Source organism: Perognathus longimembris, chromosome 2 (assembly GCF_023159225.1).
Source record: "Perognathus longimembris pacificus isolate PPM17 chromosome 2, ASM2315922v1, whole genome shotgun sequence".
NCBI classification, from domain to species: domain Eukaryota; kingdom Metazoa; phylum Chordata; class Mammalia; order Rodentia; family Heteromyidae; genus Perognathus; species Perognathus longimembris.
The window spans coordinates 66573335-66598485 of NC_063162.1; the positions used below are offsets into that span (position 1 = coordinate 66573335).

At 51.2% G+C, this 25151-nt stretch overlaps 1 protein-coding gene and 1 long non-coding RNA gene across 7 annotated transcripts in view; one reads left to right on the top strand and one right to left on the bottom strand.

The window, feature by feature from the left end:
* Tns3 (tensin 3) overlaps positions 1-25151 on the bottom strand; it is a 204685-nt gene that overhangs the window by 13854 nt on the left and 165680 nt on the right. For 5 of the 6 annotated variants that reach the window (XM_048339393.1, XM_048339395.1, XM_048339394.1 and 2 more), the window contains 4 exons: positions 6571-6742; positions 4988-5625; positions 4015-4104; positions 727-858 (listed from right to left, as the gene is read on the bottom strand). In XM_048339393.1, the coding sequence (XP_048195350.1) occupies positions 727-858; positions 4015-4104; positions 4988-5625; positions 6571-6742 (1032 nt within the window). The remainder of the gene's footprint in view (positions 1-726; positions 859-4014; positions 4105-4987; positions 5626-6570; positions 6743-25151) is intronic. The other variant, XM_048339391.1, reaches the window with a different exon arrangement.
* Positions 16357-19371, top strand: LOC125346643. The gene is made up of 3 exons (XR_007209989.1): positions 16357-18527; positions 18567-19093; positions 19235-19371. It is a non-coding gene; the product is annotated as an uncharacterized LOC125346643 (long non-coding RNA).

Here is a 25151-nt window from a genome sequence, read left to right on the forward strand (position 1 = left end):
AGCAGGCCAGCAGCTGACCATCTCAGGACTTGAGTCTGCTATTCTTGCATCCCTGTTTTTCTGTGTTTGTTTTTATTTTGAGAACTAGGGTTTGAACTCAAGGTTCTGCATCAGTGAGGCAAGCTTTCTACCATAAGAGCCACTGGTCCTTCTAAAACATCTTCTCAGTGTTCATTTGGGCCTGTCTGGACTGCAACCCTCCTCTTAACACTTCCTACTAAGGCTGGGACGATGGGAATGCAGCACTATGCCCCTGTATTGGTTGAGATGGGGTGGTCTCAAGAACCTTTGGCTAGGGATGGTCTTGAATCACGATCCTTTCAGTCTCTACTGAGTAGCTAAGATGACAGGAGTGAGCCATTGCCACCTGGTGTTATATGGCTTTTAACTAATCTGAAGTACTCTCTTGGGAATATATTCGAGTAGCATATACAAAGTGCTACTTGTTCTAGAGTAAGAAGGAGACTGGCTGTTTGTCTGTATGGGCACCCCCAGTGCCTGAACAGCCCCAAGGGAGCAGGGCTGGGGAGGTGTGCTGAATCAATTACCCACCCACTGCAAACAGATTTATAAATCGAACATTCTTCCTTGGACAAAGAGAATACTTGGGAAAATATACCTAAAAATAAGAGATACCGAAAATAAAACCTGTAAGCATGGCTGTTAGTCATTTACTAGCTTATCCCAACAGGCCAGATGGGCCCACCCACCATGCAGGGCCCTTACCTTTCTTGTTGAGCTGCAGGACGGAAGGAGGGGGTGTGGCCACCTTCATGGCCAGCCCATAGGCCCCTCGGAAGGAGTGGCTGTCCCGCACAATGAATGAGCCAGGCTCTTTGTCTTTCAACATGGCGATGGCTAGAGGGAGCAGAGGACAGGAGCGTGAAGCAGGCTGGATGGACCCACTTAGATCCCTGGCATAGTTCCTACTGTAGCTGGAGTATAGCTGGGATGATAGCTGACAAATCCCAGTGCCATGATGGACAGATTCCGCAATCTGGGCATCTAAAGATGTCCACTTCCGGGATTGGACTGGTCATGGTGAGTGACTGGGTTTTTACAAAGCCAAGGTTTCAGTGTGCTCGCTCACTCTCCCCCTGCACATGCTCACCCAACTTGATTCTCTACAAAACACAGCGAACATTTCACAGTCCCAGAAGCAATAGCCTGAGACAGAACAACTGGAACTGTCTATGGTCATTTCTATTTTACTTTTGCTTCCTAGAAGTGTTTCTATGTTCACCTTACAAGACTGTAAAAAAATTAATCTTGGAACAGTAACATGTGACCAAACACAGTTCCTTTCCTTTAGTTGTTGGCAGTACTGGCATTTGAACTTGGGGCTCACACGTGCTAGATAGGCACTCTACTTATTGAACTAAGTCCCTAGCCCTTTGTGCTTTAGGTATTTTCTTTTTCAGGTAGCCTTGCATTTTACACTTCCTGCCTGGGACTCTGATCTTCATACTTGCACTTCTCAAGCAGCTGGGATTATAGGCTTGCACTACCATACCTGGCTCTTAGTGTTCTTTTCTGTTTTTTTTTTGTTGTTGTTGTTGTTTTGTCAGTCCTGGGGCTTGAACTCAGGGTCTGAGCACTGTCCCTGGTTTCTTTTTGCTCAAGGCTAGCACTCTACCACTTGAGCCACAGAGCAAGTTCCGGCCTTTTCTACATATGTGGCGCTGAGGAATCCAGCCCAGGGCTTCACGTATACAAGACCAGCACTTTACCACTAGGCTATATTCCCAGCCCCTTAGTGTTCTTTTCTATCTTTTTGCACATCCCTAAAATGTTTTTTTTCCAGGATTAGCAAATCACATAGTTATAAAAGAAAAATCAAAGAAGCCCAGGGATTGCCTTGTGACATTCAGAGAGGCTGGAACACTCCATAGAATATTACTCTAAGACATGGAGGAACTGTGTTCTAGACTATAACTGGAAAAATCACCATCTAATTAATGTACACACTGGGCACTTAAGATGGGAACAATGCTTTCTAAAATGGGTGCTAAAGGTCAGACAAACAAAGATACCATTGTCTGGATATCAAATCTTCCTCAAAGGCCCCTGGAGCAAAGGACTGGTCCCCAGGGCATGCTGTCCCCAGGGCTAGCAGTTTAAAGTGCTAGAAACTTTAAGGGGCAGGCTCTTCGGGAGGTGCTTAGATCACTGGGTGAGCTCTTGGACGCTGTAACGCAAGCACATTGCTTTACCCACACTTTCTGGACGGTGGACCACCCATGCCGGTTGTGAAACAAAGCAACAAAACAGTATGATCTTGGATCTGAAATTCCAAAACCAAAAGACAAAACAAACCTTTTTTCTTCATAATATTTCGCTAATAGTGATGGAAAGCTGACTAATGGAGATGGCGGGGTGCAGCACTATTTCGTGTTCATCTATCAAGTACCAGCGCCAGCCAGTGCTCTCCACTCAGCACCTAGGAGGCAGGCTCTAGTGCACCCACCATCACGGGGTTGCTCCCTGGTCTGTCTGCTTGAAGAGGCCCTGGCTGCTGTGGTCCTTACACCGCAGCAAAGAGCCGCTCAGCCCAGTCCAGCCCAGCACCATAATCTAGAAGACTGGTGCTACCAAACAGGAGGGTGTACACAGAACCTTCTAGTCCATCCCCCTAGTCCATCCATGGTGGACTCCTCCAACATGAAGCTGGGCAAGTGGCCAAGAGGACTCAGCCCCCAAAAGCAGGGAGCCTGTAAACTTAGTAAGCAGATTTTCACAAAGGCCAATTCAGAGAAAGGAAAGGCTAGGGGCTGCTTTTCTCCCTTCCCCTCTCTTCCATTATCTAACTGAGTGGCAGAATTTCAAGGAGAAAGCTGGACAGTGGATTTTCCAGCCACTTCACTATTCATCTCTGGGCATTCCTGAGGCATGAGGAATGAGCATAAGGAGAATGTGATAACTTGACTTTCATCTGACCTTGAGACACCTGTGCACAGACTAGCCAGGTGGGCTCCTGCTGACCACAGCTACAAACCACTCACCCCCTTTAGGGCCCACCAAGCAGCTTTCGGTTCCCTTCCTTGCTGCGGGGGCCCAGTCTGACTCCTAGTTGCTGTGGACATAGTTAGGAGCCTCCCACACCAAACCCTCCCACACCAAACTCTACCCTGGGACCAGAGCTCCAGCCCAGCCCACAGCAGCCTTCCCAGGAGCAAGTGAAAGGAAGGCAGCTTCAGAGGCAGAGGGTGGCATTACAGTCACTTGTGAGCTCAAGTGCTGGTCACCGGGATGGGAGCCGCCTACAGCTCCTACTGGGTCATCAGAACCTGGCTGAGCAAAAAGGAAAAGGAAGTGGCATGGGACCTTGCTGCTCAAAACTACCAGCGATGTCAAAGTGAGTGTTTAGTAAGGCAGGGAAGCTACTTGCCCCCTTGGATCATGACACATGACAAGGCATATTCATTATAATCACCCCCCAAAACTCTAGGGATATTAGGTATCAATTTAAAAAACACATTCAAGACAGCAGTGATTTCAAAGTTTAAAAAACTGTCTCGAGTCTGAATTGGGAAGATGGATGCTCTGTCTAGTTTTACACTGGTGAAGTCCAAACAGATATTAAGTGCTTCCCCATAGAAACCAAGGGTTTCCCAAGGGTTCAGAAATATGGGGTTTCCAACTTGCTCCAGCACGGCAGTGGAGGGGGCGGGGCATCTCCCTCTCCTCTCTCCTTCCTGACCCTACGCCACATCCAAGGTGGTGACATGGGGGGTGTCTCCCTCCCCCCCCCCCAGGCAGGCAGGAATGAGCTGGCCTTGCTGGCAAGCTGGTAGCTGGTGCAATCAGCTGGTGATTACACTCTACACATGGTTGGTGCCATTCCTCACCAACTTCTCATGAGCCCCAAGGTTCCGGCACTCCCCCAGAGACACAGGATGACCTACACCGCAGCCTCAGTTCTCTGACAGCCCTACTGCAGGGCCCCTGGATCTAAGGTGCCTGTGCCCCATCCCGCACAGCAGAGGTCCCAGGCCGCTGTGCCCCCTCACCTACCTTGCTCCCTGGAAATATCTGCCTTGTACCAGAACTTGGATGTGTCTTGAACAAACTTCACCATCACGAGCTTATCACTTGGACTATCTATTGAAGCAAAATTTAAAAAGAGTGACTGGAACAAGTGTGTTTGGAACCCCCAAGCCTGTGAGGACCCCACAAGTCTGAATCCCATGCCCCCATAAGGGAAGAAGGGAATGTAACAGAAGGAAGAAAGACTATACCTGACCTGGCTGGGTTAGAGAGCCAGCTATAGGTTTATTAGACAACACCGGGTGTGGGTGCTTTACAGCACACTGTTATTTATTTATTTTTGTCTTTTCTGTTTTGGTACTAGGGTTCAAACCCAGGAGGTTGCACTTGCTAGGCTAGTGCTTTGCCACCAAGCAATATCCGGGCCCTGCAACACACTTCTAAGTACACCCAAAGGTGGGTGTCCCCTGATCGGTGTGTCTTAACATTCCTACACACTTGAAACAATTCACAACAAAAGTAAGAGAAAAATCTGTTTGCAAGGCAAAGGGAAAAGGGAGCCGTTGTTCCTTCTTCCACCAAGATGGATCTCAGGTAGACAGTGGCAGAAGTCAAAACTGAGGGGGCACAGAAATGGAGGGACAATGGGCGAACAAATGCAGCAGAGGTACTTACTGGACACTATGCTGAAAGTGAACCATACAGCTGGTAGGTGGGGGTGGGAGGAAAAACTGGGAGAGAGTGAGGAAAGGGGTGACTGTCCAAAAGGAATGCACTCTCTAGCTGACGTATGTAACTGTATCCCCTCTGCACATCACCTTTATAACTAAGAATGAATGGGAAGTACTGCACACATGTCTAGCTTTGGGCCAGCAATAGGGCCAGGCCAAGACCCTTGTAAGACCCCTGGTCCAGCCGTGCAAATGCACACACAGGTCGGTTCACGCAGCACACCCCAGGCCCTTTCCTCCCAGGTGGATACACAGGTGGCAGCACATACCTGGCAAAGCTGAGGCCACTTCGGAAGACTTGGAGAAGTCCGGAAGGACATTCGGGAAGGGGATGCTGATGGTGCTGCCGCTGTGGGGGCTGGAGAAGCCGCTGGAGGAGGGAGAGACGGAGCCCAAAGAGCGATCCCCCTCCGAGGCCCGCTTCTTCTCAGGGAGGGGGGGCTGCCCAGGCAGGATTACCCCCTGACCCTGTAGGCCCGGGCTGTGGTGGCTGCTGCGTCCAGGGGACACCGTGAGGAAGCTGTGGGGCAGGAAGCCGCCATCCACAGCCCCCGCTGAGGCCAGTGGGGCACCGGGGGCCGGCGATGTCCCGTGGCAATTGGCCAGCAAGGCCCCTGGGTCCTCACCAGGCAGAAGGCTGCCTCCAACAGGGGCAGCACTGAGGCCCAGGAAGGCCTGGCTCCCTGAGGGGGGCAGAGCATCCTGGGGTTCCGTTGCAGACAGCTCATGGCTGTGCATCGAGGGCTGGGGTGCTGGCGATGAGAAGCAGGGCTGCACTGGAGAGTCCTTGCCAGGGCTGGAGAACTCGTTGGTGCCCAGGGGACTTCCTGAGGGCCTACGGGCCCCCAGCAGGACGACACTGGCTTTGGGGCTGCTCTCCACCCACTGGCATTCTGCAGAGGGCAGGCTGTGTGAAAGACAAAGCCAAACGGCCAGAGAATTGTGAGCTGTGCTAAAACACCTCAAAATTACCAACTAGCCTTGTTTGTATCTGTTTTATTTATTCAAGGCCAACCACAGTCTGAAAATATTAGGTGGGAAATTACAGAAGGAAGTTTCAAATCACATGCCCTTCTGAGTACTGTGAGGAAATCTTACACCTTGTCACCCCCATCTGCAATTCCATGTCCCTTAGCGGGCACGAGGGTGCTCGTAGTGACCGGGACACTTTGGATATGCCAAGAATAAGCCCTCACATGCTTTCTGTGTAAAGTTTATCACAGAGGCACAGGAGAAACCATAGCTGATATGGGATTTGGTTCTATCCATGGTTTTAGGCATCAACTGAGACTCATGGACTGACTACCTTCTCTGCAGATGTGGGTGGATGACTAAACTACAAATGACCACCCATTTACGAGTACAGAAAGATAAGTAAACTATAACCCACACAACACACACCTATTCAAATTAGCAGGTAAATAATCAGGTAAGTCCTGAAGAAAATCCTCCTTAGTGTAATTAGGAAGGAGGAAGAATCGGGGTGGGGAACAAGAAACCAGGTGCCCAGGAATAAATGTAAAGGAATTGACTTTGACTTTGGCCAGTGGGCCTTGCGCACTATGGACCCTGCCAGGTAACAGAGGACATTCTTGTCTGACTTTCCATTCTTGTCTGACTTTCCATTCTTGTCATCAATCTCTCTGCTGCTGGGCTTCCCATACTTCCTATAAATCTTGTGTCCCCTGAGCAGCTGGGGAGAGCTGCTCCCTGCCCCCAGGGCCATGCCCCGCTCTGGGCAGGAATGTCCCTGCTGGGCTGTGATCCAGAATCCTGCCTCTCCTCTTCCTCTCCTTGAGCTTTGAGGCAATCTGTACACCAGTGTCACTCCTGGCTTATGCCATTGTCTTACCTCTCTCTCCTCTGGCCAGGGCCATTGCTTGAAATTGTGCAGGAAGAGGCGAACACCTGCTGAAAGCTGGGTGTGGTGGGCACGTCAGCCCGAAGCATGGCAGCTCTGGGTCCAATAGGACTCTCTGACATCCCCACGGCGTGGCTGAGAACTTCCGGGCAGCCTCGTGGCTCTGTGGGAAAAAGGGAAAGCAGAGACTGACTATGTGATCCAAAGTATAAAAGCTCAACCTTCAGCATGTGCTATAAGGAACAGCTTCAGTGTCTCAGGCTTTCTGGGACTACAGGGAGCATGACACTACTACTCCCCATAGAAGCTGAAAGGGGTAGCTCTACACCGTCATGCAGGATTGCCATCAGTGTTTCCAAGAGACAGTGGCTCCCTTAGACCCTATATGCAGTGCTCCTCATGCTACCTCAGCTGAATGAGCGAATTCATGAATTCATGAATGCGTGAATACACAGGGTAAATACCCCGTGACCACCCCTGGGTCACACCTGGTCTCCTTAGAGGAGAATGTTTATGTCCTGCTGAGATCAAGTCCATTTGTTTTTTGTGTCTGCTCTGGGGCTTGAACTTGGAGCCTGGGCACTGTCCCTAAGCTCTTTTGCTCAAGGCTATTGCTTTACCAGTTGCACTCCACTTCCAACATTTTTTGGTGGTTAATTGTAGATGAAAATCTCATGGACTTTCTGTCTAGGCTGGCTTTGAACCTCAATCCTCAGATCTCAGCTTCTTGGATAGCTAAGACTACAGGTGTGAGCCACTGGAACCTGGCTGAGGTTTTCTTACAATGATTTGACAATCTCCCAGGAAGACTACAATGAGCATTTTAAACTAAATGGTGAATTAGATAAGTGTCTTCCAAGCTCAGCCTTCGTTTTTTTTCCCATGTAGCTGGGGTAGGAAAACAAAAATATATGGTATTTCAAACCATGCTCTGTATGACTTATTTTCTTTCATATTTGACCTTTTTTCTCAGCTTTACAGGGGATGGAACTCGGGGCCTCATGGTCCACAACCTCAGTCAGTTAGTCAGTATTTATTTTCCATCTAAAATGTATTTGCTCAACACAAACTCTGCAAACAAGGTTTAGATCCATGAGAAGATAGAGAAAGAAGGAAGAGAGAGAGCACTCAAACATGTGAGCACGAACAGCACTTCCTGCCCTTGTGGGTGAGAATCTGGGAGGCCTGTGGCCCGCAGAGAGATTCATCTTCAGGAAATCCTTTCTCCCTGGAGAGGCCCTAGAAGGCTTCTGGGAAGAAGCAGGAAGGTCAGGATGGGTGGGCTTTTGACAAACACCATCCCGCAGGCCCTCACCATTCACTGTGGAGTTTCAAGCACTGAGGGGGCCAGTAAGGCTTGCTGTGTCCGGAGGTAATGAATGAATGAATGAATGAGTGAATGAGCAAATGAAGTCAGCAAAAGATAGCTTAGAGCCTAAGAGGGGGAAAGTTCAAAGCACGGTGCCCTGAGGCCTGGCTCTGAGGAGTGAGCAGAAGAACTGGCCACATCTCATTTCAAATCAGAAGAGCTGTTTATCACTCAAGTGTCTGGCACCTGTGGGGCGGTGAGGATCAGAGAAGTTCAGGTAGGTGAGCAGCTCCTCTAATGACTGGGGTCTCACCCAGAGGTCCCCAGCACCTGTTTGTTTGTATTGAGCCCCAGGGCCACTGAGATCAGAGGAACCCATGCCAGGACTCGGAAGCCCAGGACACATGCACAAGGCATGCCAGAGATGTGCACCAAATGCAAAGAGGCCGGCTAAGAATGAAATCCCACTTTGTTCCAATTATCACACTGTTTGGCCCAGGAATTAGCAAGCACAGCACTTCTCATGAAAGTGGCTTTGTTACCGCTCTGTCAGTACCAACTCTGGGGCAGGCACTGTGGCTGTGTGGTTCTCTCTATTCCTGGCCCAGAGTCAGGACTTAACCCTGCAGGGGAACAAGGTAAAAGCACCAGGCAGGCCCCACGCCGATGCCCGGCCTTTAATACAGAGGCACCTGGCTGTTGCTTCTGCTCCATCTGCAGAGCCCCATACCTGGCTTGTGCTCACAAATGTAAGTCGGTAAAAGCAACCCTCAACCGGCCCAATGCCACAACAACTGATCCTGTGCTGGCTGGACTCAGAATTCATAGAAAAGTGGGGTGCTGGCCACATTTTCCTGTCAACAGTTACTAAGGGAGATGACATGTCGGTGGGTGACCCCACTCCACACAGCATGGGAATCCGACACCCCACTTCCCACCAGGGGCTGCAACTCTGCCTCCCATGTGAGGAGGGGGAGGGGCAAGGGTTGGGTCCAGTCTCTGGTGGAAATGGAGAGCAGAGGACAGTAACCCACAGGCATGGGAAGTGCCTGTAAATCTTACTGACAGAACTGGTCTGTCGGGCAGGCTGCAAGCCCTACCGCACAGGCTGCTAGAAGTCCACTTGCCATGGGGGGGAGCAAGGCTGCTGTGGTTTGAGCTTGTACAGCTGAGGATGTAAGATGTGGAAAGTGAGACAAGTGGGCAGGCTGAGTGGGCTGTCCTAGGGACACAGGAGCCTAGGAATGATCTGGAGTGGAGGCAGTGGGCACACGAACAGCTGTGACCTGCAATGCCGGGTGCAGAGCAATCGAGAGCCATTAGATGCACTGCCGCTTTCAAGTGAGAATGTGGTAAGGGGCCTCCTCCGCTCCAGTCAGCAGGGGACACGGGGCCAGGACACAGGGAAGGGACACGGGGCGATGGCTCCTTACTGCTACTATACAAAGGCTTGGGGCTGCACTTTCCTTCTAAAGCCACACTCTGTAAGACAGGTTTCCACCAGCAATGCGGGCACCCCTAGGTACATCATAGGCAGTGGGTGCCTCAAGCCCCCCACAGATCATGAGTCCTGAGCAGAAGCTTCCTGGCGCCCTCCCGACACAATGTCCTTTCTGTTTCTGGTTGTCACCATCATCTCACTTCTCACTACCCAAGTCCAGAGGCTGCACCACACCGCTGGGGTTAGGAAACCCAATCCCATTTCACTTTCAGGATTTCTGTGAAGCCAAAGAGTGTGTCTGGCACCCCGTGGGCTGGAGATGAGATACCCAGCTGAGATGCTGCACACAGCAGAGACTCTGTGTTTCGTCTGGCGGCTCCTCCAAGCCGGACTGGAACTGGGGGCTGGGGTCCATGCCGCTCTCCTGGGATTGCAGGAATGCCTGCACTACCCTGCCCTCTGTTCCCACTTCCTCCCCTTCCTTTACCAGACACAAGGGTCAGAGGGTCACCGGCTTCCTTCCAAAGGATCTATTTTTGTGCTTTCTTCCAAGCCTGGGGTGGAGGGCTCCGTGGGAAGCTGGGCACGGGTGGCTCCTGGGTAAGTCACCAGAGGAAATTGCTGCACATACACAGCCCCTACAGGCCGCTCACTTGTGTCCCTGCCAGCTGGGCTGGAGCCCCACAGCCTCAACAGAAGGAACCTGCCACACACTAAATCACAAGTGACTTAGAGACATTAAAGTCCGTCCTTGGAGACTAAAAACCTACACAACTTCTGGAACAAAATTTAGACCCTGCAATGTTTAAACACACCCACAAATCTAACTTCTTCTTGTCTTCTTAATTTTATAAAAACACTTTATCAAGACATAAATATGATTCATTCATGGGGCTGGGAATGTGGCCTAGCAATACAGTGCTTGCCTCGCATACATGAAGCCCTGGGTTTGATTAGTCAGCACCACATATATAGAAAAAGCCAGAAGTGGTGCTGTGGCTCAAGTGGTAGAGTACTAGCTAGCCTTGAGCAAAAAAAGAAGCCAGGGACAGTGCTCAGGCCCTGAGATTAAGCCCCAGGACTGGCATGCATAAATAAATAAGTAAATAAAGTACTCATACATCTATTAGGCAGTAATGACAAACTGCCTTTAAATTGTTTATATCACCTTCAGTGAAAAACTAAGTATGTTTAGCTAGGGGTCAGTAGTAGAATTGACTGTCCCGGTGAAGAAATTTGTTAACTACCTAAAAAGTCATTCTCAGCTTACTGTAAGCCTCGCTACTCAGGAGGCTGAGATCTGAGAGGCACAGTTTAAAGCCAGTCCAGGGAATAAAGATGGTGAGACTGTTCTCCAATTAACCACCACAAAAGCTGGAACTGGAGCTCTGGCTCAAGTGGGAGAGCACTGGTCTTCAACAAAAAAGCTGAAGGACAGTGCCCAGGCCCTGAGTTCAAGCCCCAGGACTAGAAAAAAAAAAATCTTTAGTTTATTATTCTTCTGTTATCTATGACAAACAGGAATTTAGCCAATCTTTCTGGAAGAAAAAAAAAAAGAGCAGACAGCCAGACCCAATGAGAATGAGTTCGTGGGGACCCCAAAGAGCTGTGTGCTCTTCCTTTGCTCCTTCTGCCTTCCCATCTCTGGAACTTGAACTCAGAGCCTTATACTTGCTAGGCAGGTACTCTACCATTTGGCTCATAACCCCAGTCCTTTATATTTTGGTTAATTTTTTTTTTTCAGGTAAGGTCTTGTGTTTTGTGTCCAAACCAGCCTGGGACTGTGATCTTCCTATACCTTCACATCCCACAGTAGCTGGGATTACAGATATGTATACCAGCTTGTTTACTGAGATGGCCTCTTGCCAACTTCTTGTCCCAGTTGGCCTTGAACTATGATCCTCCCAACATCCTTCCTGAGGTGCGGTCTACCCTACCTGGCCCATGCATGTTTTTTGATGAGAAGCCAAGTCCTGTATCTCAGCTCTACTGGTTCTCTACATACCCAGGAGCAGCCACTTGTAAGTGGGTAAAAGCCCACTTTTTTGGTGTTGAGCCTCATTTTGTGTGTGTGTGTGTGTGTATGTGTGTGTGTGTGTGTGCGCGCGCGTGCGTGCATGCATGTGTGTGGCCTGGGCACTGTCCCTGAGCTTCTTTTGCTCAAGGCTGGTGTTCTATAACCTGGGCTATAGCTCCACTTCCAGCTTTCTGGGAGATTAATTGAATATAAGAATCTCTGGGACTTCCCTGCCTGGGCTGGCTTTGAAACTTGATCCTCAGATGTCAGCCTCCTGAGTAGCTGGGATTACAGGTGTGAGCCACCAGCTCCACCTGGCTTGAGCCTCATTTTCTGTTAAGTCCTAAGGCCCATAACCCACGATATGCTGTCTCTGTCCTCTCAAAGCAAGCCAAGTTCTCAGTCCCTCAGTAGGCCAGGGGAGTCCAGCCATCACTGGAGTGTCACCCTCATGTGTCAACAGCATCACAAAAACTGGGCCATCCCTTTGCGCTCTTCACCAGCAACACAGAAGGAAGCCAAAGAATGTGAATCAAAGTTCCTTCGGATCAGGGCCCTGCTTTCTCCGATTCTTCAGAGATGTCCCATTTACTGACCCAGGCTTTGATCCAGCAAACTGGAAGGAAAACACACACACACCCCTATTCATATGGTGGTGTGCAGGGAATTTTAATGTGGAGACACTGAAAAGTTGTTCCCTTCAACAGTACTGTTCCCAAGGGAGTTCTGCCCTTGGGGACAGGGCTTGGAGCCACCTCCCTGTGAGGGCTAACAAGCAAGGGCTTTCAGGAGCTCGTCATGCATTGGGAAACCTGTGCTTCAGTTCTGGTTCTCAGGAAAACAAGACCTCAGAGAAAGCTGGCTGCTGACCTCAGAGAGGAACAAGTGAGGTGACGTGGAGTGCACAGAGCCGAGGCTGGGGTGAGGGTGGCAGGGAGAGCTGAGAGACCCACTTGCTTTGTGACACCACACTGGAGGCCCAGGACCCAGGACGCTCAGCTACACCTGCACTACGACAACTTCCTACGATGGCAAGAGACATAACTGAAAAGCAGCAGCATTGCCACTTTTATGTGCACCGTGTGAGTCTACCCACACTCCTGTCCAGCCACCACCCTGACCAACAGCTACAATATCTGTGCTGGTAAAACTGTCCCTACTAAACATCTTCCCCCCCCCCCCCATGGACCTTCCTGTACCCCGTCAACTCCTGTTCTGCTCTATGGGTTTATTCATTCCACTGCTTTAGAGACCCCATACGTGGGATGGCACACACTGTACCGCTCCTGGCACTTTTCACTGTATTATTCTTGGTGGAGATGGGCAGATAGGCTAACTCCAAGTTAGCCTCAAACCATGGTTCTCCCGATCTCTGCCTCTCAAGGAGCTGGCATCTGAGATGGGAGCCACCACCAAGCCTAACCAGCTGGTCAGATGCCCAGTCAAATCCCTAACAGGGACTTGCGGCTCTTATGGTAAGTGGCAGTGTGGTGCAGTGGCACCCTGCTTAGGCACACTCAAGACCTGGGCTTCCATTCACCCTCACTAACAAAAGGGGGAGTCTCACTATGGTCAGGCCTCAGCTGATGAATCTCAGGTGGATGAGCAGGAGTTGGAAAACCAGAAAAGCCCCCACCACCACCCGCCCAGCATCCCCGACAGCAGCCATTCCACGCCTCCTTGCACCTGCAGAGAGCTGTGTGCAGCCCTGGGTGGAACTCGAACACACTCCTCTGGCTTCTCCTCATGGGCCTGGTATCAAAACCTTGAGCCTGTCCACTCTAGATGCAGCTCCAGAGGTGAGGATCCTGAGAGCTCATCACTTGGCACCTTCGCCAGCTCAGTTACTTGTTGAATTTGTTACAACTAATCTGTGGTATCTGATATATTTGCTGTACATGCATGGGGAGGAGAGGGACAGGAAACAGCTGGTGTTGCTCCTGGTCCTGGAGGTCAGAACGCTACAGCCCGGTGCCAGCGGGCCTCGTGTCTCCCGAGGCCTTTCTCTTGGGCTTGACATCTTCTCTTTGTGAGTGCCATTGGGCCATCCTTCCGTCTGTGTCCCCAGCCGTCCTGGCAGGTGCCAACCTCGCAAGGGACCAACTGCTTCTGTGGTGACCCCATCTCCAAACATCACACATCTGGAGGCCGACTGACGGCAGAGTGTGGATCTTGGCAGCTGTGACGTGGGGTAGGATGTGAGGAAGGGCAGCTCATGGTCAGCAGCAGGGGATGGCAGGGTCATCAGGAGACCTGCCTGGCCTGAGTGGGCCCTCCAGCAGCCCTGCCAATGGAAGGCCTGGCTGCGTGGGGGCAACCAGGGTATAGAACAGACCACACAGAGCTTCTTAGGTGTCTTTCCCAGGAGAGTGGTAAATTCTGACCAGGCTGTGGTAGAATTCCCAAGGAGTGAAGTGTGCCAGGAACCTGTGTGTCCCAGGGGGCCCTGGGGCGCCCAGAGGAGCTGGTGACCCAGTGTCCCACAGCACCTTCCTTCTCACTGGACTCTTATGGCTTCCTGCCATAAGGCTGATGAGGAAGCAGAGGAGGCCCCGAGCAGTACATTTTGGTTTTCTACGTGCCAGCTGCTTTGATTTTGGTGTCCAGTTCTGCCTATTTCTAGCACGTGGGCTACTTGTGCTGAGTGCTATGTGACTGGTGATCTGAGCCTGTGTTCCTGTGCGCAGCGCCTGGTCAGCGGCCATGCGGACCTGCCCTGTTCTAGAGCCCACAGAGTCCCCTGGCTCCGGGCAGTTCAAACCTCATGGCAGCACAGGCCCCAGCGCTGTGAAAAGCCATTGGGCTGTGTCAGCATCGGGCGGGACTTCCGATGAAGCTGTGAGCAAAACTGTCCCACAGGCAGCAATGAAGCTAGCTGACAACAAGCTGTAGCTTCTACCACAGGCAGTGGTGCCCCTGCCAGCCTGTAAGGCCTGGGGCGGGGGGGCGGGGGGGGGGGAGGGACCTCCACAGCCCATGCGACAAAGCCACTCCTTGGACTGGGTGCTGGTGGCTCAGAGCTGTATCATACCTACTTAGGAGGCTAAGATCTGAGGATCAAGTTTAGAAGCCAACCCAGGCAGGAAAGTCTGTGAGTCTCTCCAGTTAACTTCCCAAGACAGAAGTGGAGCTGTGGCTCCAGTGGTAGAGCACTAGCCTTGAGAAGAAAAAAAAAAAAAAAAAAAAGCAAAACAAGAAAGCACCTAGGCCCTGAGTTCTCACACCAGGTACCAGCCTAAAAAAAAAATAAAACACTCCAGGGAACTTTGAGGGGGAGGGGAGACAGAGGCAAACAGACTGCCCAGAACAGAATAAACTGCCCTGCTTGCACCTATACTCTTCTTTTCTACAAGGGCCAGCCAATTAAAAGCCCACAGCAGAGCTTAGAACACTTGCTGTCTCGGGCCTTGTCCACCCAGCAGCTCGGGGTGGGTAACCTGTGCTCAGGCCCTGCAGCTCATGATGAATGAGAACCAATAGGACTGGTGCTCCCAGGAGAAGAGCGCTGCCACATTCCACAGAGGATGGGTGCATCATTCAGTGTACCGGCGCATCCTGTGATCCCCAGAATGGGTCCCCACCCAGGAAGAGATCACACACACACACACACACACACACACACACACACACACACACACACACACACAGCATGGGAGGATGGGAGGGGCCAGGAGGAAACGGGTAAAATGAAGTCATGAAACAGACATTAAAACCCATCTCCCTCACCGTGCGGAGTACTTTCAGAAGAGGGAGGGGAAAGACGAGGGGAAACGTTTGTTAAAAAAATCTATCTGTTGGGCTGGGGATATAGCCTAGTGGCAAGAGTGCCTGCCTCGGATACACGAGGCCCTAGGTTCGATTCCCCAGCACCACATATACAGAAAATGGCCAGAAGCGGCGCTGTGGCTCAAGTGGCAGAGTGCTAGCCTTGAGCAGGAAGAAGCCAGGGACAGTGCTCAGGCCCTGAGTCCAAGGCCCAGGACTGGCAAAAAAAAAAAAAAAAAAAAAAAAAAAAAAAATCTATCTGTGCAGTGCGGGGACGACAGAAGGGGTGGAGTTGATCAAGATGCATTGTACTCATAAACTGGCATCTTTAACTGAAACCACTTTGTACAACTGAAAATATTAAAATTTCTATTAAGAAAGAAAACCCATCTGCGGCTAGGTGTCAGTGGCTCACTCACATCTGTAACCCTAGTTACTCAACAAGTGTGAAGCCAGCCTCGGCAGAAAGGTCCGTGAGACCCGGATCTCCAATTAACCAGCAAAAAACCTGAAGTTGAGCCATGGCTCAAGTGGTAAGATGCCACTTTTGAATAAAGAAAGCTGAGGGAGGATGCCTAGGCCATGAGTTCAAGCCCCAGTACCAGCACAAAAAAAGTAAATTACAAACTAGCCATTGGCAAACACGCAGCTAAGGGCTATGGCTTAATAGTCTAAGGAATTTATAAAAATACAATCTGTGAGATAGCTTTTTCCAATCCAAAACCTGGAGGAGCCCTCATCATCAAGAAAACCCTGCTCAAGTAGGGTAGGGGCCCCCCAGGCTGAGGCTGTAATGCAGCCACAAACCTGAACATGGTCACAGCACCCACCACAGGAGCTGGGTCTCATCCACTGACTGACACCCCACTAGGCCAGCCTCACCTGCTCAGGACACATCTGCACGGAGCCTGCCCAACCGCTGCACGCCTGGCTGACCTGCAGCTGACCTGCATTCTCATTTGTGGCACCTTGCACTTCACCTGGCAACACTTCCTCTCTTCATGGCCCCTGCTGGGTTGGTCTGTCTGACAATGTGCTAGCCTCGGATGGTTCACACCTATAATCCCAGCTACACAAGAGGCTGAGATCTGATTATCACATCTGGAAGCCAGTGCAGGCAGGAAAGTCAATGAGACTCTGATGGCCAATTAACCACCAATTTTTAAACTGGAAATAGAGCTGTGGCTCAAGTGGCAGAGCCCCAGCCTTGAGCCAAAAGCTAAGGGATAGTGCCCTGGCCCCAGGACCAGCATCAAATAATATAAATAATTATTTTTTTAATCACAAGGAGGTCAGAGAGAGGAAGCACTGTTAGACAGCACATGGGTGATTATATATTCAGCAAAGCACTCCTCAGGAAGGAAGGGAAAATGAAGACATGATGAAGAATTTGTTGTTTGCAAATCCACCCTTCAGGAACAGCTACAGGAAATTTTCTAAACAGAAAGGAAATCCTAAGGCTTGGAACTTCCCAAAGGAAAGTACTTGGGATGGGTAGTCAGGGTAGATAGGAGAATCTCCTCTGTGTCGCTTTTATATATAAGTTAAAGCACAACACTGGCCTGGGGGAGGGGGAGATGCGCCTGTAGTCCTGGGGATTCGGCTTAGGAGGCACTTGAACTACACCTCTAGCCCTTTTACATACTGATTCTTTTTGAAGTAGGGAGTTGCTTTATGTCCTAGGTCAGCCTGGCCTGGGGTCCTCTTACCTATATACTGCTGTGTATCGCTGGGGCTGACAGATGTGCACCACTGAACCCAACTTCTAGTTGAGATGGAGTCTAAGGAGTCTAGATGGAGTCTTGACCAGCTGGCTTCAAATTGTGAACCCCCTATGTCTGCCTCTTATGTACGATTCCAGGCCTGAGCTGCCCTCCAGAGTTAATCTTATTTTTGATGTGGGAGGGACTGAAACAAGATTTCTCACTCTATTGATACCAGTAGATTAGAATAAGTAGCATGTGCATGTCATAAGCTACCGCTAATAAAAGGTAGATCCTACCCCATCTCCCATCCATATTTAGAAAGTCACTCAAGGCAAGACAAGACATAGGGGGAGGAACAGAAGAACAAATACAAAAGCACAATGCCCTTCCTTTCCATGAAGAACTGAACTTAACATCAAGTCCTGATCCACTTAGAGTCCATGCTGGGTGGAAAATTTCCCTTTTCTGAATGGGGGCCCTTCCCAACTAAACTGGGAAGATGTAGGGGATAGCTTTTCCTCTCTCCCACAGATCAGCTCTCACCATGTGTGGATCTGTTCTACACGTTCACCTGTTTATTGGCTGCTATATTTTAGATCCCAAAGGGCTGAATTCCTATGGGAGCTCCTGGGAGAAGGTAGAGCCTTTAAGGGGTGGGCTAGTGACAGCTTTGCTCATTAGGAGCTTGCCCTCCAAGGGGACTGTGGGTCCCTTCCTCTTCCTCTCTCTCCTCTCTGTGTTTCAGATAAAAAATGAGATGTTCTGCTCCACCAGGAGCTCCAGCTGCCATACTAACTTGCCATGGGCCCTCAGGCAACCCAGCCAACCAATCAGCCTGGAACTCTCAACCAGTACTACCCAAATAAACCTTTCCTCCTGTATGCTTATCTCAGGACTTGTTATAGACAGGAAGCTGGAGACACACTGTCTGGGGGTGCGAGCTCACAACATGTTGGATTCTCTGCATTCACAGCAAGTCCTGGCATCTCCTTACATGCATCTTGGTGACTTAGATCTTTATTTTTGTTGTTAGTGGTGGTCTTGGGGCTTGAACCTGGGTGCTATCCCTGAGTGTTTTCACTCAAGGCTAGTGCTCTACCACTTTGAGCCACAGCACCACTTCAGGTTTTCTGGTGGTTAATCCCTGCCTGGGATGGCTTTGAACCACAATTCTCCGTTTTCAGCCTCCTGGGTAGCTAGGATTACCAATGTGAACCAACAGTGCTCAGCTAAGATCTTTATTCTGTAAATTTTGAATCACTTGACCAAGTTCTACCTCCACAGAAGAAGTTGGTGGATTGGGACTGGGAATGTGGCTTAGTGGTAGAGTGCTTGCCTTGCATGCATGAAGCCCTGGGTTCAATTCCTCAGCACCACATAAATAGAAAAGGCCAGAAGTGGCTCTGTGGCTCAAGTGGTAGAGTGCTAGCCTTGAGCAAAAAGAAGCCAGGGACAGTGCTCAGGCCCTGAGTCCAAGCCCCGGGATTGGAAAAAAATAATAAATTGGTGGTTTTATTGGAAATGAATTGAATTAAATGCACAGATAAAATTGAAAACAGAAAAAAAAGACCTCTATGATACAATCTTCTGATCCCTGAACATTTGTTTATAACTTTTTAAGTGTTTCTTACTAATAAGCTTTGACAATCCCTCCTGTAGCTTCTCTACCTCCACCCAGTAGCAGAGACTGGACAGAGGGGCATTCCCCAGGTGACCACAGTCCGTGGAGACCAAAGGGACATTCCCCAGAAGACTATGACCTACCAGCCCGAATTTCAGTTCCTGATTGCACACCAGCCACCCCTCTTTTCCAACTGGACATCAATCTGCTCTAGGTGAGGCTCAGCAAGAAATCACATAGTTTACAGAAGCCACCACTCAATACCATGTGTGGGGCAAGACTGAAAGTTGAACTACCCCCTTCCTGGCCCTTCTCAGGTTTTGTCCTGGCGAGACGACAGCAGGCTATGGGACAGAAGAACCTGGCCAGTGTGTGACCCGCGACTTAGGCATGCCTTTAAGTCAGTCTCAGATGGGTGAGATGAAAGCAATGAGTGAAGGGGTCTCAAGAGACCCTAGGATGTGGGGCCACCCCAGACCCACCTCCTGTGGGCCATAGGACCAGCTTCTACTCATCACTGGCCCTTGTCATCCCTGACCAGATCCCGGCTCAGGGGCTGCTTTACGCCTTCAGGTGCTGTTATCAGCTTGTTGGTTTACTATAGCACAGGGAAGAGACAAACAGCGCAACCACCAATGAATCAAACTCACTGCCAGTCACTGCAATCCCCGGAATCAGGAGTTCCCACCTCCCACCTCCTGGGGGAGGGGAGTGCTCACCAGTTCCCACCTGAGGGTGGGGGCAGGAGTGCTCACCAGTTCCTGCCTTCTGGGGGTGGGGGGAGAGTGCTTACCAGTTCCCACCTCCAGGAGGTAGGGGGGAGGAGTAAGGAAGAGCTCAAATCTGAATTCTGACAACTTTCAAAGCACACAGTCCTCAGAATCACTAAGAAATTCTAGCATTACACAGTGAGAGAGCAGCCGTTGGGTGAGAGTGTACATGCAGACACAGTCTGCACTCTGAACACCCTCTGGGAGGCATTTCCATGTGCTAATGACAGCTTCTGGCATATGGACCAAGAGTCAGAGCCTGAAAGGCGAGTTCAACTTGTTCAGAGAAGCCATCTAGATCTTTGTCTCCCATCCGTGATTTCTTAAAATCAACCCCCACCAGAGCTAGCTTCCCCCCCCCCTCAAAATGAGATACAATTAATATGTCTCGGTGAGGACAAGAAGCCTGTCACAGAGGCTTGTCCCGCGTACGGGGAAGATATGGTGTCCTCTTATACGATTTCTGGCCCTGTAAGTGTGGGTGCCGCTCAGAAAGGCCCAACAGAACACAGTTCTCAGGATGCCTAGCATCATGCTCTTACAGGTCAAAGCAGAAACTACAAAACTTCTCTGTTGATACAGGGGGACCAATATTTTCTTTCCATCTCCCTTGGACACAGAATATGATTCCCATCACAATCAGACTATTTCAAATCCACTGATACGCGTGTGGAATCCACAGAAAATAAGGACTGTATATATAAGGCATAATAAACCTTACCGTATATAAAGTCACCAAAAGGACAAGAAGTCTGGCGCTGGTGGCTCAGGCCTGTAATCCTGGCTACTTAGGAGTCTGAGATCTGAGGGTGCAAGTTAGAAAGAAGCCAGCTCAAGCAGAAAAGTCCATGAGACTCTTAATCTCCAATGAACTTCCCAAAAGCCAGAGTGGAGCTATGACCTCCAGTCTTGGGAGAGAGCAAGGCACAGCCTTCCATCGGGGAAGAGCAGGGTGGAACCTGACCCTCCCAGGCTTGCCCCAGATTCATGGCTGAACAGAGCTCACCAAGGACAGTGGGGTCTTCTCCTCTCCCTGAACCATCTCCTACCCTTCCCACCGGGGCCACAAACCTGCTCCCCAGGGGCCAGACAACAGCAGATGCCCTGAGCTCACATCCATGGAGAAGCAACTCCCACCCCGGCCCCAGGAAGAACCAACACGCTCGGCTAGGGATGCACAGTCAGTCAGTTAACATATTCTGAGCAGGTTATTTTGGCAAATGTCAAAGCCTTGGACTTAGAAGGATTCCCTTCCAGGGCTCCAACCACAGGAAAGATGAGCCAACCTCACTGAAAACCCACCACCTGCTTTCTGCCTCCAGGAGGGCAATGGCTTCTGAGGAGCCCTGCTCCAGGAGGATGCAGCCTCTGGGCCCAAGAGGTGTGCTGCAGGGTGCAGGGCGGGCAGAAGCTCCTGGCCCTGGCACAGAGCAGGAAGCGGAGCGCTGGCTCAGGACAGCTAGCTGCACATCTGTAAACCAGGCTTGAGCCCCCTCCCCCGGGAATCTTCAGGAAAAGAATGCTTTGTCTTGAAGAAGAGTGGCCTCCCCTCCTCCCCTCGGGGCTCCCTGGGACTCTGTGTCCCAGGGCCTGGGACAGAGATGCCACTAAGTGATGGGGACTGGGTGGTTCCTGAGCCCTGAGCCCTATTCGGGAGGCTTCAACCCCTTGCCACCACCCAGCTGCATCCTCGCCTGCACTCCCACCCCACCCCCACCCCACCCCCACCCCAGATCAGGTTTCAGCAACCCCCCTTGTTGTATGGGAGGTGGGGGCCCAAGGTTGAGACACCAGGAGCAGGATGCGGGCAGAAAGATCTGCCAAGTTCCTCTGCCTGGCTTACCTGGGCACCGGGGGCCTGGTCAGTCCATGGGAGCGCCGGGGAGCTGTGGGCCCAGCAGTGGTGGCCCTGGAATCTGTCCCCAGCAGCCTGGGAGGAGAGGTTCTGTCCCTGCAGCGTCCCCCCACCCACCCAGGGTGTGCTCTGCGTCCTGGCCGGTCCCTAGGGGCCTCAGGGCTGGAGGCGGGGCAGCCACCTCAAAGAGGCCCATTCAGAGGGGAGAGCAGGGCGAGAAAGAATCCCGGGATTGTGGGGCAGCCTGCAGCGGGCTGCTGTGGGCTGTCTGCCCAGTCAGTGCCTCCAGCGCTGGCCCCGCCTGCTCTGCTACTCAGCTTCCTTTCATTCCCTTTCCCTTTTTCCTCCCTCCCCACCCCCCCAACCAGCAGTGACTCTTCCTGCCCCAACCCACCACTCCAACAGCAGCTGGGCCCAACAAAACCACACCCCTTTCCGCCCCCAACCCCCACCCATCCTAGGTCAGGCCTCCGGGTGATCAGAGAGGCCCAAGGGTCTCAGGCAGCTAGGAAAGCCCTACACAGCACAGCACAGGCCTGCCCCAGCCCCAGTCCCTCCAATGGGCCACCCAGCCCTCCCCAGGCCTTGCACTGCAGCCCTTCACCAGGCACCCCAGGGCAAAGCCCACAGGTCCAGTTCTACAGGCCTATCTCCTGACCACAGTGGAGCCAATCCAGCCAGGTCACCCCTGTACCCAGCAGCTTTCTTTCTTCTCTGCTCCAGTGCTTCCCTCTATCTTACAAATTAACCTCTCAGGGAAAGGATCTTTACCAGCACAGCAACAGACAAAGGCCTAATATCTGTCATCTACAGAGAACTCAAAAAACTAAGCCCCTCCAAGCCCAATAAACCAATTAGGAAATGAGCAAAAGAGCTAAAGAGAGACTTCACAGAGAAGAAATAAAAATGACAAAGAAACATATGAGGAAATGTTCAACATCCCTGGTAGTAAAGGAAATGCAAATAAAAACAACCCTGAGATACCACCTCACTCCAGTTAGAATGGCCTATACTCTAAACTCAGGAAACAACAAATGCTGGAGGGGGTGCGGCGAAAGAGGAACTCTTCTCCATTGTTGGTGGGAGTGCAAATTAGTACAACCACTTTGGAGAACAGTATGGAGGTTTCTCAAAAAGCTCAATATAGACCTACCCTATGACCCTGCCATACCACTCCTAGGCATCTATCCTGAACAGCAGGTCCCAAGATATCAAAAAGACATTTGTACTTCCATGTTTATCGCCGCACAATTCACAATAGCCAAAATATGGAAACAACCCAGATGCCCCTCCACAGATGAATGGATCCAAAAAATATGGTACCTATACACAATGGAATACTACATAGCAATTAGGAATGGTGAAATATTGTTATTCACAGGGAAATAGTCAGAACTCGAACAAATAATGTTGAGCGAGACAAGCCTAGAACACAGAAACCAAAGGGGCATGATCTCCCTGATATATAACTGTTAAGAAAGGGTGACGAAGAGACAGTAGAGACCAGGTCTGTGAAACCAAAAACTGCTTGTCAACTGGTATTTCCTACAGGATTGGGGCAGCGACCCAACATTATGTAACTAAAACCAAACAACTACTCAATATATAAAGGTCAAAAATTGACCTCTCAGTGGAATACAATAGCTCAAAAGCTATGTATGTACGTTCATATAAGACTACTGCCGACATATTGTCTAATATGGACATTACATTTAAAGCCCTAGGCGAATTTTCTTGGGCTTAGGCCATGTGGATACTGTATATGTTCTTGATACATTGTGTATTGTATATATGTCTACCTGACCTAGGGAAGGGTAAGAAAAACAGGGTGTAAGATATCACAAGAAATGTACACACTGCCCTACTATGTAACTGTACCCTTTTTGCACAAAACCTTGTCAAAAATTTTGTGTTCAATTAATAAACAAATTTAAAAAAATTAACCTCTCAAGATAACTAGTAAACTCCTTTGCGTTCTTCAAAACCCCTTGCAAGCAACCTCTTTTAGAAACATGGAGTGTTTGGAGCCTTGCCTCGGTCAGTCAAGTGGAAGTAACCGTGTGGTTTCTGGGGCCCCAAATCTGACACTGACAGGTCACACAGCAGAGCACAGGGGCCTGGGAAACATGCTAGTCACTCAAGGTCGTACCAGGAATTCCCCCAACTGGAGGGTCCAGCACAGTCCCACATGGTCTTCCAATACTAGTGCTGACATTACTTCTAGACTTCCAGAAAGTTCTCCCTGCAGAAGGTACGAAGTACAACTCTCTCTCTTTCTTACACACACACACACACACACACACACACACACACACACACACACACACACACGATGCTTCCTGTCCTGCATGTGGGCCAGCACTGTTCTTAGTGGATCGTGACGTGGGGTGACCACCTGTGCAGGCCTCAAGCTCCCCCCCCCCATGCGCACCATGCCACCTTAGCACCCCCAGCCCCCGAGGAGCCTGGGCACACTTACCAACCTGGAAGACACAGCCTGCCCAGGTTCATAGGGCCCATGTCCAGGGCAAGGCCAGGAAAAGCTCAGCGGGACCCCTCCCCCCCTCCTGCAGCCTGCAAGGCACTGGGCTTCCCTCAGCTGTTTATGCATCCACTGGGCAGCTGTTCCCACCGGCCGGAAAGGCCTGACCCCGGATAGAGCACTGGCCCCAGATGGAGCAGGCTCCCCAGAGGAAGATGGGCCAGCCTTTCCTGTGGCCTACTGCTCAGGAACAGAGGGAGGCGGGAACACAGGGAACCAGGCCAGGCAGGGCGGTTGGGGGGGGTGGGCGCGGCATCCCTCCCAGGCTGGTCTGGCCCCTTCGTAGATGCCAGGCAGGGGGAAAGGCTGGAAGAGGCAAGCTCCTTGTGTCCAGATCCACATCAAAGCCGTGACCTGAGCAGTTCTGTGTGGGGCATGAGTTCTACACAGTCAAGGCTGTCCTACCTGCCCCCCCCCCCCCCCCCCCGCGCACTGCAGCCCTGGGGCCCTACCAGCTTTCCAGGCTCTGCCCCAAGTGGATCTATTCTACTAGGGAAGAGCAAACTCCCAAAAAGTTCCTGCCTGTCCCCCCTTCCCCCACCAGTCAGGCCCTGCAGCCTGGATAGGACATGGCTGCTCCTTACCTGCCAGACGCTGGCTACAGTGAGACAAAGCCCTGTGCCAGTGCCTAGCTACAAGCCAGCCGGAGCAAGAAAGTCCCGGAGACCCTTAACTCCATTTAACCACCAGAAAACCAGAAGTGGAGCTGTGACTCAAGTGGTAAAATGCTAGGCTCAGGGACAACACTCAGGCCCAGAGTTCAAGCCCTAGGACCAGTAGAGGGGTGGGGGGGGGAGAGGGGGAGAGGAGGAGAGGGGGAGAGGGAGAGAGGAGAGGAGAGGAGAGAAGAAGAGAAAGAGAGAGAAGAGGCAGTCAAGGGCTGACAAAAGCACATCCAGATCCCCAGAGGACTGAAGTCCCAGGACAGGGCAGGGTCACCCTCCTCCCCCTCAAGAGAAGAGGGGTCCAGTCCTGCCCACCTGGGGTCTTTCTCCCCACACTGAAGATTGGGGCCCTCAGCAAGGCTGATGCACTGGTTCCTAGCAATGAAAGCCAACTCATTCTATTCCTCCTTCCCCTCTCCAGCCCTACCTCTTCCCTTCCCCTCTTCTCCTCCCTACTCTCCTCCTCTCCCCTCCCCTCCCCTCTGCCTATTCTCCAGAAAACAAGACCCCTCTAATCTTGCTATGTGAATCAGGCTGGCCCTGACTCAGCCTCCCCAAAGCTGGGATTATAAGCAGACACCACTGCACCCAGCTCAAAAGAAACTTTTATCTAGAAGCTTCTGTGCTAGATGCTGGAGCACAATCACTGCCCTTGGGATGTTATCAGGCTGACAGAAAGGCTGGGTGCAAACTCCCCTCTGAGGTCACAGCCATCTCCCCCACTCCCCCAGGTCGGTCGGCTGGAGTCCTTTGACCCCAGAAAACTGGAGTAAGTAGCCAGAGGGGCCACAGGAAGTGAGGCCTGGGCCAGGCGGCCTTGCCCCTTTCCGGAACTGGTTAGGGAGAAGGGAGGAGGAAGGAGAAAGGCCAGAGGAGCTTAC